This window comes from Gekko japonicus, unplaced genomic scaffold (assembly GCF_001447785.1).
Source record: "Gekko japonicus isolate JY-2015 unplaced genomic scaffold, Gekko_japonicus_V1.1 scaffold447, whole genome shotgun sequence".
Classification (NCBI taxonomy): domain Eukaryota; kingdom Metazoa; phylum Chordata; class Lepidosauria; order Squamata; family Gekkonidae; genus Gekko; species Gekko japonicus.
The window spans coordinates 866,785-878,812 of NW_015166435.1; the positions used below are offsets into that span (position 1 = coordinate 866,785).

Sequence of the window (12,028 nt, forward strand, 5' to 3'; positions counted from 1 at the left end):
TATATAACCAGGAATCACTGTATCCCACTGATTTTCCTCATCCCACCAAGTTTCTAAAATACCCACAATGTCTATTTTTCCTTCCGACACCAAGCACTCGAACTCCCCGATTTTACCTCGGACACTTCTGGCATTTGTATAGAAACAGCTATAATTTCCCATACAAGTTAAGCCTGCAACCTTCCTCTTGCTATCTCGCAACCTTGTCAGGCAGTCCATGTCACTAGCCGTCGTCTCAGTGGACAATTTCTATCCACCTCCCTGTAGAAAAGCAACAGCTACCCCCTCATCTCTCTGTCGGCTTTCCCCCAGTATTCAGTTTAAAAACTGCTGTGCCACCTTTTTGGTTTTAAGCGCCAGCAGCCTGGTTCCTTCTCGGGACAAGTGGAGACCACCTCGCCTGTACAGCTCCCTCTTGTTCCAAAAAGCATCCCAGTGCCTAACAAACTTGAAACCTTCTACCCTACAACATCGTCTCATCCACACATTGAGACTCCTGATCTGTGCCTGTCTCTCCATCCCTGCGCATGGAACAGGTAGCACTTCTGAGAAAGCTACCTTGGAGGTCCTGGACCTAAGTTTCCTGCCCAGCAGCCTAAATTTCTCCTTCCAGACCTCACGACTGCATTTCCCCACATCGTTGGTGCTGACATGCACCACGACCACTGGCTCCTCCCCAGCACTATGTACCAGCCTATCTAGAACACACATAATGTCCGCTACCTTCGCGCCAGGCAGGCAAGTCACCATTACGGTCAGTACGTGGGTTCACCACCCAGCTGTCTGCCTGCCTAAGGATCGAATCACCAACTACCAAGAGTTTTCTTGCAGCAGCAGCAGATGTCTACAATGGAACCCAATGATGGGTAGAACTCTGTGCCCACTTCCTCCTGCCATTGTCTGTTGTAAACACAGGACAGGCGAGAGGGGAGTACTGTTCAGATAATTCCTCCTGTATCCCCCAGCCCCGCGCCTGGAAACAGGATCCCCCCCTCCCTCCCTCCCAAACTGCCTTAGGAAGCGGAGCACGAGAGAAATCTCTCTTCCATCTTGGAGGGTGCTGCAGGAACATGTGGGGTGTGCTCGCTGGGTCTGACAGCTGCAGGGGGGGAGGAGGCGGTGGCGGTGGTAGCAAAAGGGTGGCTGGCTCCAGAAGTCTCCAGGCCCCACTGGGAGGTTGGCATCTGCACCACAAGGCAGCCTCGCCTAGGGTGCAGAAACACCTCGAGCCGGCCCTGCAACTACCAAGAGCCCCCCTCCCACCCTGCCCAGGGATGGTTCCTTGGTGCGAAAGGATACCCGCTCACCAGCTGGTATCTGATTAACTCTTATCTGATTAAAGGAACTTTGGCTCTCGAAAGCTTATTAACCACCACCACCCCAGTTTGGTGTAGTGGTTAAGAGTGATGGACTCTAATCTGGGAGAACAGGGTTTGATCCCCCACTCCTCCACATGCAGCTGCTGGGTCAGTCACAAGTTCTCTCAGAGATGTTCTATCAAGGGCAGTCCTCGAAAGAGCTCTCTCAGCCCCACCTACCTCACAGGGTATCTGTTGTGGGGAGAGGAGGGGAAGGGAAAGTGATTGTAAGCCACTCTGTGACTCCTTCAGGCAATGAAGGGCGGGGTATAAACTCAATCTCCTCTTCTTCTTCAATCCTGTTGGTCTCTAAGGTGCCAGTGGATGCAAATCTAGCTGTTCTGTTGCAGACCAACAGGACTACCCTCTGAAACAACATCCATTATTGATGTCCCTGCAGGCTAGCAACAGTTTGTGATTGGCTGGTTGCATTTGGCTTGCAGGGTCAAATTGTGCAGGCTTGCAATACTGGGCATGACTGCAATTCCCAAGTCTTATACTTGATTCAAAACATATCACACAGAGGTGAGTCCTGTCGATGTGAAGTGGGATGTATGAGGGTTAGCTGAAACATTCTTAGTCTAACAACAATGCAACTGGGCTTGGATTTAGGCTAGTGGTTCTCAAACTGTGGTTGGGCTCCCTTGCAGAAAACAGGACACCTGGAGGACAGAGAATGATCAAGGCCATGTGTAGTGGTTGGTGGACCCTCCTGGCATGCATGGGCATGCACACACAGAGAGGCTTGATTCAGAATTGTGCTTGGTACTTTACCTAAAATCAACAAGTCACTTCTTTCCCCCCCTGAGCCTTGGAAAGCCCTAACCTTGTTAGCATAACCAGGAGTGCAACAAGTTATCAAAAACCCTCTCCCCTAGGGTTGCCAGGCTTCCCACTATGGAGGGAGGCCTCCCACCAATTGCTGCCATTGCCCAGGAGAATTAAAAAAACAAAAACAAACCCGCTAGCATCCTCTGTGCAGGTATGTTATTTCTGCGTTCAATCTGGGAGCAACAATGGGTAGCTCTAGGAATCATTGGGAACTCTACAGTTCTACCCCCCATGTCCCCACTCCCAACCCTCCCATTGGTTGCCAGGCTTGGTCTGGCAACCCTACCACCCCCAATCCCATTGTGCCACCTCCCAGCCTCACAGATACTTGTCAATACTCCAGCCTTACTTACCTGTAGAGACTGCTGAAGTAAATACAGCAGGAAAAACCCTGTATAGTATACAAGATAGTATAGAGAGACTGATGCTTGGGGAAAGACTGATTAAAACCAATTGGAGTTTTCTCTTCATAAATAGGGAACATGCTTTGCTTGAAAAAAATACTACTGCTAATTCTAAACTCTTAATTAGCACCATTAGTTTGCTAAGTGCTGTATAACATGTAATGATTTCTTAAGGACCAAATTCAGATTGATTTAGAAGGGTCTGCACCAGTGTTCCCTCTAAGCTGAGTTAGTGTGAGCTAGCTCACAGTTTTTTAGCCTCCAGCTCATACATTTTTGCCTTAGCTCAGGAAGGATGGCTCCAGAGCAAACTAATTGATGTGGTAGCCAAATCACTTGCTCACAACTTTAATGCCAGTAGCTCACAAAGTAGAATGTTTGCTCACAAGATTCCACAACTTAGAGGGAACAAGCACAGGGTGTGACACACCAAGCCAAACAGATCCCTCCAGCTACGCAGGGAAGGCTTGATAAATCTGGCCAGTGATGGACCTGTGTTCAGCATGATGAGATACAAATTGTCCAGGCCTCCCTTAGAAGGTATCAATCCCTGTACCTCCCTCTAAAACATTCTTGTGGCAATAACTGGCCAGTGAGGGAGAAAAGCAAGAGGCTGATTAGCTCTGTTAGGACCAATATAAACCCTAACCGAACAAAGATGAATCCATTCAATAAAAAACTTCACCTCTTTCTGCTTACATATTCTCTCATGCTGTTTAATCCATTGGCCTTTTCTCTCTCTTTGAAGTTGATCAACCTTGTGACTTGTGTTCTAATTTTAATTTGATGATTAACGTTGAAAAGCCTAAGTGTAAAAACATGCATGAAATGTATAACATTGAAACACCTAAAGGTATTTTCACTTTTTTATATATAAAGTGTCTGAATAACAGGTTCAGCTGTTGGTGGGAGAGGGGGCAGATGGTGGCATTTGTTGCCAATGATGAGATCTTTGCATTAAAATACCCCAAGGGCCGAAGAATGATGTCATGGCTGAATTCTTAAGGGCTGCTGATTTTTCCAACCCAAAGTATAAAAGAAATGGATTGATGGCTGATTCGTACAGCCAGATAAACAGCCAGATAATATGGCTGATTCTTACAACCCAACTAGAATGTGAAGACTATTTAGTGGGGTTACCAGCCTCCAGGTAGATCCAGAGTTCTCCTGGAATTATAAGCGATCTCTAGGCTACAGATATCAGTTTCCCTGGAGGAAATGGCAGCTCTAGAGGACAGATTCTATGGCTTCGCATCTCTGATGAGTGTCCTTCCTTCCCAGCTCTGTCCTCTGCAGGTACCACCCACCCTACCCCAATCTCCAAAAATGTCCTAAGCCCGAGCTGGCAGCCTAAGTATTTGACATGTGTTTAAAATTGTTATATGGTTTTTATGGCCAAAAGTCAGTTCTCGGCTCAGCCATATTCACCTCATCAATACAGGGGCGAGGGGAGAAGGATCAATGCCTGCCGCCTAATTTTGCACAACTTGTGAACACAGCCTGCAAGAATCTGCTTTGTCCGTGCAACTGAGACCCCTGGCAAACGCAGGGTTCATATGCATAGGTTTGTACACATTGTACAGAATGCACAGAGTCAAGGCAAAGCCAGTAGGCACAATCTTACTCCCACCGTGCACATTTATTCTCCCCTGATGCGCCATGTGAGCAGTCTTTACAAAGCCATTGAAAGCACATTGCACAGTGATATGGTAAGAGGTCTGGGATGCCAGTCCCCAGGTGGAGGTGGGAGACAAGGTTCCCTCTAAGCTGAGTTAGTGTGAGCTAGCTCACAGTTTTTTAGCTTCCAGCTCACAGATTTTTGTCTTAGCTCAGGAAGGATGGCTCCAGAGCAAACTAATTTATGCAGTAGCCAAATCACTCGCTCACAGCTCACAAATTAGAATTTTCGCTCACAAGACTCCACAGCTTAGAGGGAGCATTGGTGGGAGATACCCTGATTTTGCAGGCTCCTGCCCACCACCAGCCACCTGCCCAGTGTGGGAAGCCCCACCCCAAGCCTCACCCCCAAGAGCGGCCACCAGTGGCCACCCCTCTCCCTCTCTTCCTGCAAGATTTAAAGGGCCCTCCAGCTGATCAGTGGGAGCACATGGCCTGCCAGTCAGCTGGAGGGCCCCTTAAATCTTGCAGGAGGGAGAGGGGGGGCAGCCACCAGCCACACACCTGAACTCCAAGTGGTGAATTCGCCACTGGAGTTCAGGTGCCACCCCACTTTTTGCAAACAGTATTTTTGAAGAGGGAGGTGCACCTAAACTCCAGCAGTGAATTCACGCGGTTCCTGCTTCTTGTAAACAGCATTTAAAGGGACCCTTTAAAGAAGCAAGGCAGCTGAACTCCAGTGGTGAATTAACCACTTGGAGTTCAGGCATGCAGGGCACCGGTCCCCAATGTGATGATGTCACTTCTGTGTGATGCAGTTGCATTGGGGACTCCCTTGAGGAATGCCCTCCAAAGTCCCCCACCAGCAAAGAAGGAGGACCTGGCAACCCTATAAGAGGTATGCTGTGTTGTCAGCTGTGCATACTGAAGCAGCCAGGCAATTGTTTTAGCACACTGACTTTTGCAAACACTCTTTAATAACTTATTTTGATTTGGGGAATTGGTCTATGTAATGTATTCAGCCTGACATGCCCGGACTTGCCCGGGCTGGCCAGGCACAACTCTTCAATAGCTTCATGTCCAAAGACAATGGGTCCGTAGGATCCTAGCCGGCCCAATCAAAGGGCCAGCTTCTCAGCCGGGAGACCAATGGTCGCCCGGTTACTGTAAATAGCCTATCGGGAGTAGGGGGTGTGTTTAGGTGTACTTGGTGGCGGGTTTTCTGAACCTATATAACCAGCCTGCGAGCTGGTCCCTTCGTCTTTGTCCTGAACCAAATAAAGGTATGCTTAGCTGAAATCACTCTCCGTCTGCATACTTTTCACTGGCGACGAAGGTGGGATCCACGACCCCATGAACAAAGACCCGGACGCCAACGCGAGCACCGCACCGAGCCCCGACGCCGAGACCTCCGGGAACCGCGCCGCTTCGCTTCCCAGCCCTCCGGCAACCGCTCATCGCGCAGCTCCCGGCTCCGCTTCGCTCCCTGCTGACCCCGAGAGCAGCAGCGGCCTCCACAACGCTCCCGACGCCATCGCCGTTCCAGAGGCCACCCCACCACGTGGCGACAGTACAATGGCGACCGCGACCGCAACAGAAAGCCTGCCCGCTTTCGATCTCTCCCAGCCCTCGCTGTGGGACACCTGGCTGGACACGCTGGAGAGCCGCTTCACCATCCACAAGGTGGTGGATGACGCGATGAAGAAGGCTTACCTGCTGAGCCACTGCGGAATCCAGACCCATCGGCTCCTCAAGGACTTAATCTCGCCCAAACTAACGAAGGACGAGTCATACAGCTCCTTAGTCCAGGCCCTGACCGACCATCTGGCTCCCAAACCCACGAAGTACGTGGAGCGGTTGGACTTCTTCGCAAGAGTTCAGGCCTCCGCCTCGGCTCCCAGGGCCCCCGAGACCGAACCCATCGCTACCCCGGAGCCCCGACGCTCGACGCGCCCCAAGAAGCCACCCGCCTACTTGAAGGACTTCGTCTGTGGGTGCCTTCTGAACCAAGGGGGGAGGGGTGTAATGTATTCAGTCTGACATGCCCGGACTTGCCCGGGCTGGCCAGGCACAACTCTTCAATAGCTTCATGTCCAAAGACAATGGGTCCGTAGGATCCTATCCGGCCCAATCAAAGGGCCAGCTTCTCAGCCGGGAGACCAATGGTCGCCCGGTTACTGTAAATAGCCTATCGGGAGTAGGGGGTGTGTTTAGGTGTACTTGGTGGCGGGTTTTCTGAACCTATATAACCAGCCTGCGAGCTGGTCCCTTCGTCTTTGTCCTGAACCAAATAAAGGTATGCTTAGCTGAAATCACTCTCCGTCTGCATACTTTTCAGTCTACATCCTCCTCAAGTTCTACCAGTTATTTTAGCACTGTGGTGAAACTCACTCAAGGTGTGTGGCTCTGACCACAATGAAGCTCGCAGATGATCGCATCTTTATTCTTCATACTTCTCAAATGTCTCTCTATTATATTTTTAAGCCACAATGAAACATGTGTCAGAATGTACACACATTCTGTGCAACCATGGTGACATCACCATGCTTAGGGTTGCCATCTTCCAGGTGGCACCTGGAAATCTCCCACTATTACAATCAGGGCTCCCAAGTACTTACCTTGATTTGGCAGAGGATATGTAGTTCTTTGCGGGACCATTCCCACGGGGAAAACACAGGTGCTGCACTGGTACAATAGAGTTTCCAGCTCCATTACCAGAGCGTCGCCCAGCTACGTGCCTACGTCACGTCTGGGTGACGGAATAGTGCAGCTCCTGTGTTACAAGCAAGAATCTTCTGGCGGGGAAGCATGTGTCCCCCACCAGCTTGTTGGCAACCCTAGTTACAATTGATCTTCAGTCAACCAAGTTCAGTTCACCTGGGGAAAAATGGCTGCTTTGGAGGGTGAACTCTGTGGCATCATACCCTGCTGAGGTCCCTCCCCTCTCCAAACCCCTCCTTCCCAAGCTCCACCCCCAAAATCTTCAGTTATTTCCCAGGACAGAGTTGGCAACCCTAACCATGCTACTATCCAGGGGTCATTTAGTAGAAAAATAGGTGCAGGAGCTCATTAGCATAACTCATTAGCATAACTTATTTGCATATGTCACACCCCCTGACATCACCGGAAGTGTGTCAGAAGGCAACACCCACCGCTCAGGCTCCACTGGACTGTTTTGGATTGCTAGGTATTGGGGGAGGGGGGAATGTGCAGATCTGTCCTCGCAGAGGAGGGAGAGCTTGTACCTGAATAAAACTTGGTCTTAAAGGTGCCACTGGACCGTTTTGGACTGGGGGGCCGGTGGGAGCTCTGCAACTTACCTGGCTGCTTCTTGCTCTAACTGAAGGCTGCTGGGAGCAGGGGGTGAGGCTTGTTTCATGTGCCTGCCCCCTGGGCTTTTTACTGCCGGAGCTCCGCTCCTGTGCGCTCCTGCAGGAAATGACCCCTCTACTATCACAACAAGAAATAGCTGTCTAAATGGATCTTCACTCTAAAAGATTTCATCCTTCCTTCAACTAATCAGGAGGTGGCCTGCTTTTACTGAACCCAGGAGATAAATTGTAATATTGACAAACTGAATGCTTGCAAGAAGCAAGGGGTCTCTCACACCTGGGGCTGAGCAGCAAGGCTCAGGGGTCTTGCTGGGCAATAGTGTCCCCATACAGGGAGCTTCTGGGCTTGTGCTTCAGAACCTCTCCTGTGGATGACCAGAGATTGGTGATGAAGCTACTGATTTTAGTAGGTCCCGGGTGATACAAGGGTTCAGTAGAATTCCACCAGGTTCCACAAAGCGATGTATCCTGGCCCAGTTTCTCAATCTGAGAACTAACTGAGCTGCCTTCCAATCTCCTGAACCCTTTTACCTACTTGACATTCTGCTTCTTGGCATGGCTAACCATTTACCTTCAGATCTCACAGTCCTAACTTTACCTTAAAACTGAGCATTTACTTATAAGTTCTAGTGAGTTGACAAATGCCTCCAAAGCAATGGTTTCATTAAAGGCTAGCAAGGAACCTGCATAAAGGGGAAAGTGTGTGGGATTTGACAGATGAATGAAGTGAAGTCAGTGTACTTTATTTTATCTGCTGGGAGAGGGGGAGCCACCACTGCATACCTGGGAATATGTGGTTCTTGATGTAAATGTCAATCCTGTATCCATTCCAGAAGAAGATCAAGATGTGAGGAAGAGGGGGTAGAATAATGTGCTAATGACTGACTTGACTGTATCTGAACATGACAAATGGCTAGTCAGGATTTAAACCATGCATTCACTCTGCTAATGCATTCACATCTATCCTATGAAAAGAAATGCTTTTAATTTTCCTTCATTACATGTCATCAGCTCAATTAACCATTATATTTGTAGTAAATGCTGGCAAATTACTGCATTCTCATTTTGGCTTGCCTGGAGATTTATGTCTATTAGCGTTAATTTATTTGCATTACGTGGAATTTCTTTTCCTCTTTAAGAGCGGCATGCACCTTTTCTCTGAACGGTCTTTCTGTGTTTGCTGCCGTTTCGATATTTGCTTACTAACGTTTAATATATTTTGCTTTTTTATTTTGCTGGCAAAGTTGCATTGATGAAAGCTGATTTGCAAGGTAGATAGCCCTTGTATATATTAAGCAAGACTGAAACCCAGAATGTGCATTGAGGACCATTCGCCTTCCTGCACTGACATATGTTGTATTGCATCCAGTCTTCTCTTCCCCCTTTCAAAATGTGATGCAAGAACCTTCCTCTTACAGGATATTCTGCATAAAGGCTTTCAGTCTTGTGTTTATTTGTACAGTGATTGCTTTAGTGCTTTGATCATGCCTTTTTCTTTAAGTTCTCCCACGCCCGGTCTAGTTGATGAGTCTCTAGAAATAGAATAGCTTTGTTTCTCACGTGTATGTCACTTTTGAGCATGCTGGTGCATTACTTTGCAGATTTTTCTCCCCCTTTAAAAAGAAACAACCCCCCCCCCCGCATGGGATAAGTAAAGCATGTGAAATGATACTTGCCAACATTCCTGTTATTAAATCTGTATAAAATATATTGCAAAAAAATAATAAGCCCAGTCAACCATCTCTTGATTTTCTACAGGCATCGCTCTTCATCAAATCATTGCTTGGATGGCAGTACGTTTTGTTTCCACACTTGCTTTTTTAATTTTATCATTTTAAAAGAAAATAGTTTGATATCCTGCTTTTCATGGGTACCTGGCAGAACTTACCAAGTTGGAGAGAAAGAATCAAATACGCCACAATGAAATTAGCAATGTTGATGGCAAACCTCGTTTTGTGAATTTATCTGCTTCTGTTTGGTTTTTTTTAAAATCATGTTTCTGAATCAATTCATCTCTTCATGGACCTCACCATTACGAAGGAAAGCCATATGCCTTGTTATTCAAAAAAATAAAAAATTAAAAGGTTCTGTCCACTCCTGCTGTCTGTTCTTTTCTTCAGTTTGCCCTTTACATATTGAGATGTTGGCAACTACCTTGTGTGATCTGGTGGCAAATGGGGTGCCTATGAGAGACAAAGGCCCAAGTTTCCTTTTTTTTCTGTGTATATGTTTTCGTTAGGGCCCAGCACGACATGCCAAGAGGACTCGTGTGCAAACCAAGGCGTCTGCTTGCAGCAGTGGGATGGCTTCAGCTGTGACTGTAGTATGACCTCCTTCAGTGGAACGCTGTGCAATGACCGTGAGTACATTAGAGACTGCGTCTCTCTCTTTCTCTCTCTAGAAGGCTGAAAGGCTCTAGGGCACTAGCCTTGGAACCAAGTGTCTTAAATGGTGCATTCTTTTAATATTATATAATTAATTGAACTGGCAAACTCTGCAGAGATATTTTTTTGTTGGAAAAATTGTTTTGCTATGCTCTTTGGAAGCACATGGCTGAAGCACTGCATTAGAGATGGTGCACTAGAAGTTTTACGTGGGGAGACTGTGGAATTGCAGTGCTGAAATTTTCCATCCAATGCACGTTGGAATATCATCTTTGCATAAAATGTTAAGACGTGGGGTTTTCCCCTCCCCCGTCTCCCTTTCCTTCCTGATTTTTAGTGGGGAGAAAATCCTTTCAGATCTCATTTTTCTTAAGAAATATTGTAATTTTGTAACATTATATCTTGAGGGTTGTAATTACTGTGAAGCCGTTGACAACCTTCATTATCTTACCTACGTCAAGTTGCTTTAGGTGACACAAAACGTTCTGTCAAATAATTAAAAAAAAAAGAACTTAGTGCTTTATTTCGCTTAAATGTTATCTGAATAAATCTCAAGATCATTTACCGATGACGTAAGTGAAAAGGATCACATTTGGGTGTTGAAAACATCTGGGGTGAGTCAGTACAATGACTACACTGAGTGCATGATCTGTGTATGAAACTTCCTTAGGTAAACACTCTGATAGGAACACGTCTACTTAGAAACATTCAGAGGATTGCTGGGGAACAGGTTAGTGAGGGGTCTCCCATCCAAACACTCACCTGGCCCAATGGAACTGTGTACCTTCTTTGGATGGACATGAGCTAGTGATGACCAAGCCACACTTCTGCGGTAACGGTTCCTTTTTCACCAGCAGTGATCATAGAGATGGGTGTCAGTTCACAGTATGTACAGGACAGTTCTCACTAAACTGTCCCTGTCTTGTTATGTATCAAGAAATTTGGGTGTATGGGCATGCTCAGTAAACCGCAGAAAGCTGATTTTCAGCATTTCTTGCTGCATCTCTTGATTGTATTTCCATTGTGGATATGTAGTTCAAATCCCATCTTGCCAAAGAGATAAAATAATAGCTTTACTAAACATTTAAATCCACATTGTTCTGAGGAGCGTTTTGAGGGAAAGAATCCTACATTGATCTCCCCCCCCCAATGGCACAGCTTCTTTCAGATTCACCAGGTTTTATCACTATGTGTGAGAACCATACTGTAAGAGTACCATGGGAACACAAGCCATGGTTAACAAAACAAACCATGGTTGGTTGTTAGGGTTGAACCATGTGGATCCGATTATTGACATTGTCTCAAAGTGATGGTCAAGCACAAAACTGGTGTTTGGTTGGACTGGTCCACGATTGTGTATGTGTGTGTCTGTGTTTTAGTTTTCTGATCTGGTACAGAAAATTTCCGTGTAAATGGTAGCTGCCATTTTGAAGTTAGACCAGTTCAGTTTTTTGAACTCAGAATGTTCAGCCACTTACTTTAATAAAAGGTCCAAATGTTTTAATGCATGCATGCATGTTTTATGATCACACAACATCATTGGGTTTGAAGTTTTAGGATTGTATAGACAGTATTATGAAAGGGGGTTGGTTTCCCTGCCCCCCATAAAGGTTAAAATGTCAAGAGTAAAGGTAACTTGTTGCATAAGGGAATAGACATAATGAGAATGCAGATGCTTTGGAACTCAAAATGTAGTGAGAAAACTTAAACTGTAAGAAAATGTGATGCTAGTTCCTGCATTAGCGGGTTGGTGAAATTACCCTGTATTTTAACGTAGACGTCCAAAACAATTGGATTCTGATACAGAAAGGACAGATCTTCATGCTACAGCCTGGTACCACATGGTTGCCAATTCCTGGTTTGGAAATACTTGGAGATTTGGAGGGTGGGGCCTTGAGAGGTCAGCGTTTGGTGAGGGGAGGGACCTCTGCAGGCTATAATCCCATAGAGTCCATCTTCCAAACTACCTATTTTTTCCAGGTGAACAAATCTCCATTGTCTGGAGATCAGTTGTAATTCCTGGAGATTTGCATGCCCCACCCAGAGGTTGGCAACCCTGTGTATGATTCTAGAGGGTCCTTTGCAATGTTCCCTCTAAGCTG

General features: G+C 46.8%; 1 protein-coding gene across 1 annotated transcript in view; it reads left to right on the plus strand.

Annotated features, from left to right (window-relative positions):
* Nucleotides 1-12,028, plus strand: part of LOC107111006 (neurexin-1) — a 736,478-nt gene that overhangs the window by 722,889 nt on the left and 1,561 nt on the right. Inside the window, exon 16 of the mRNA XM_015411887.1 lies at nucleotides 9,782-9,901. Coding sequence (XP_015267373.1) covers nucleotides 9,782-9,901 — 120 coding nt within the window. The remainder of the gene's footprint in view (nucleotides 1-9,781; nucleotides 9,902-12,028) is intronic.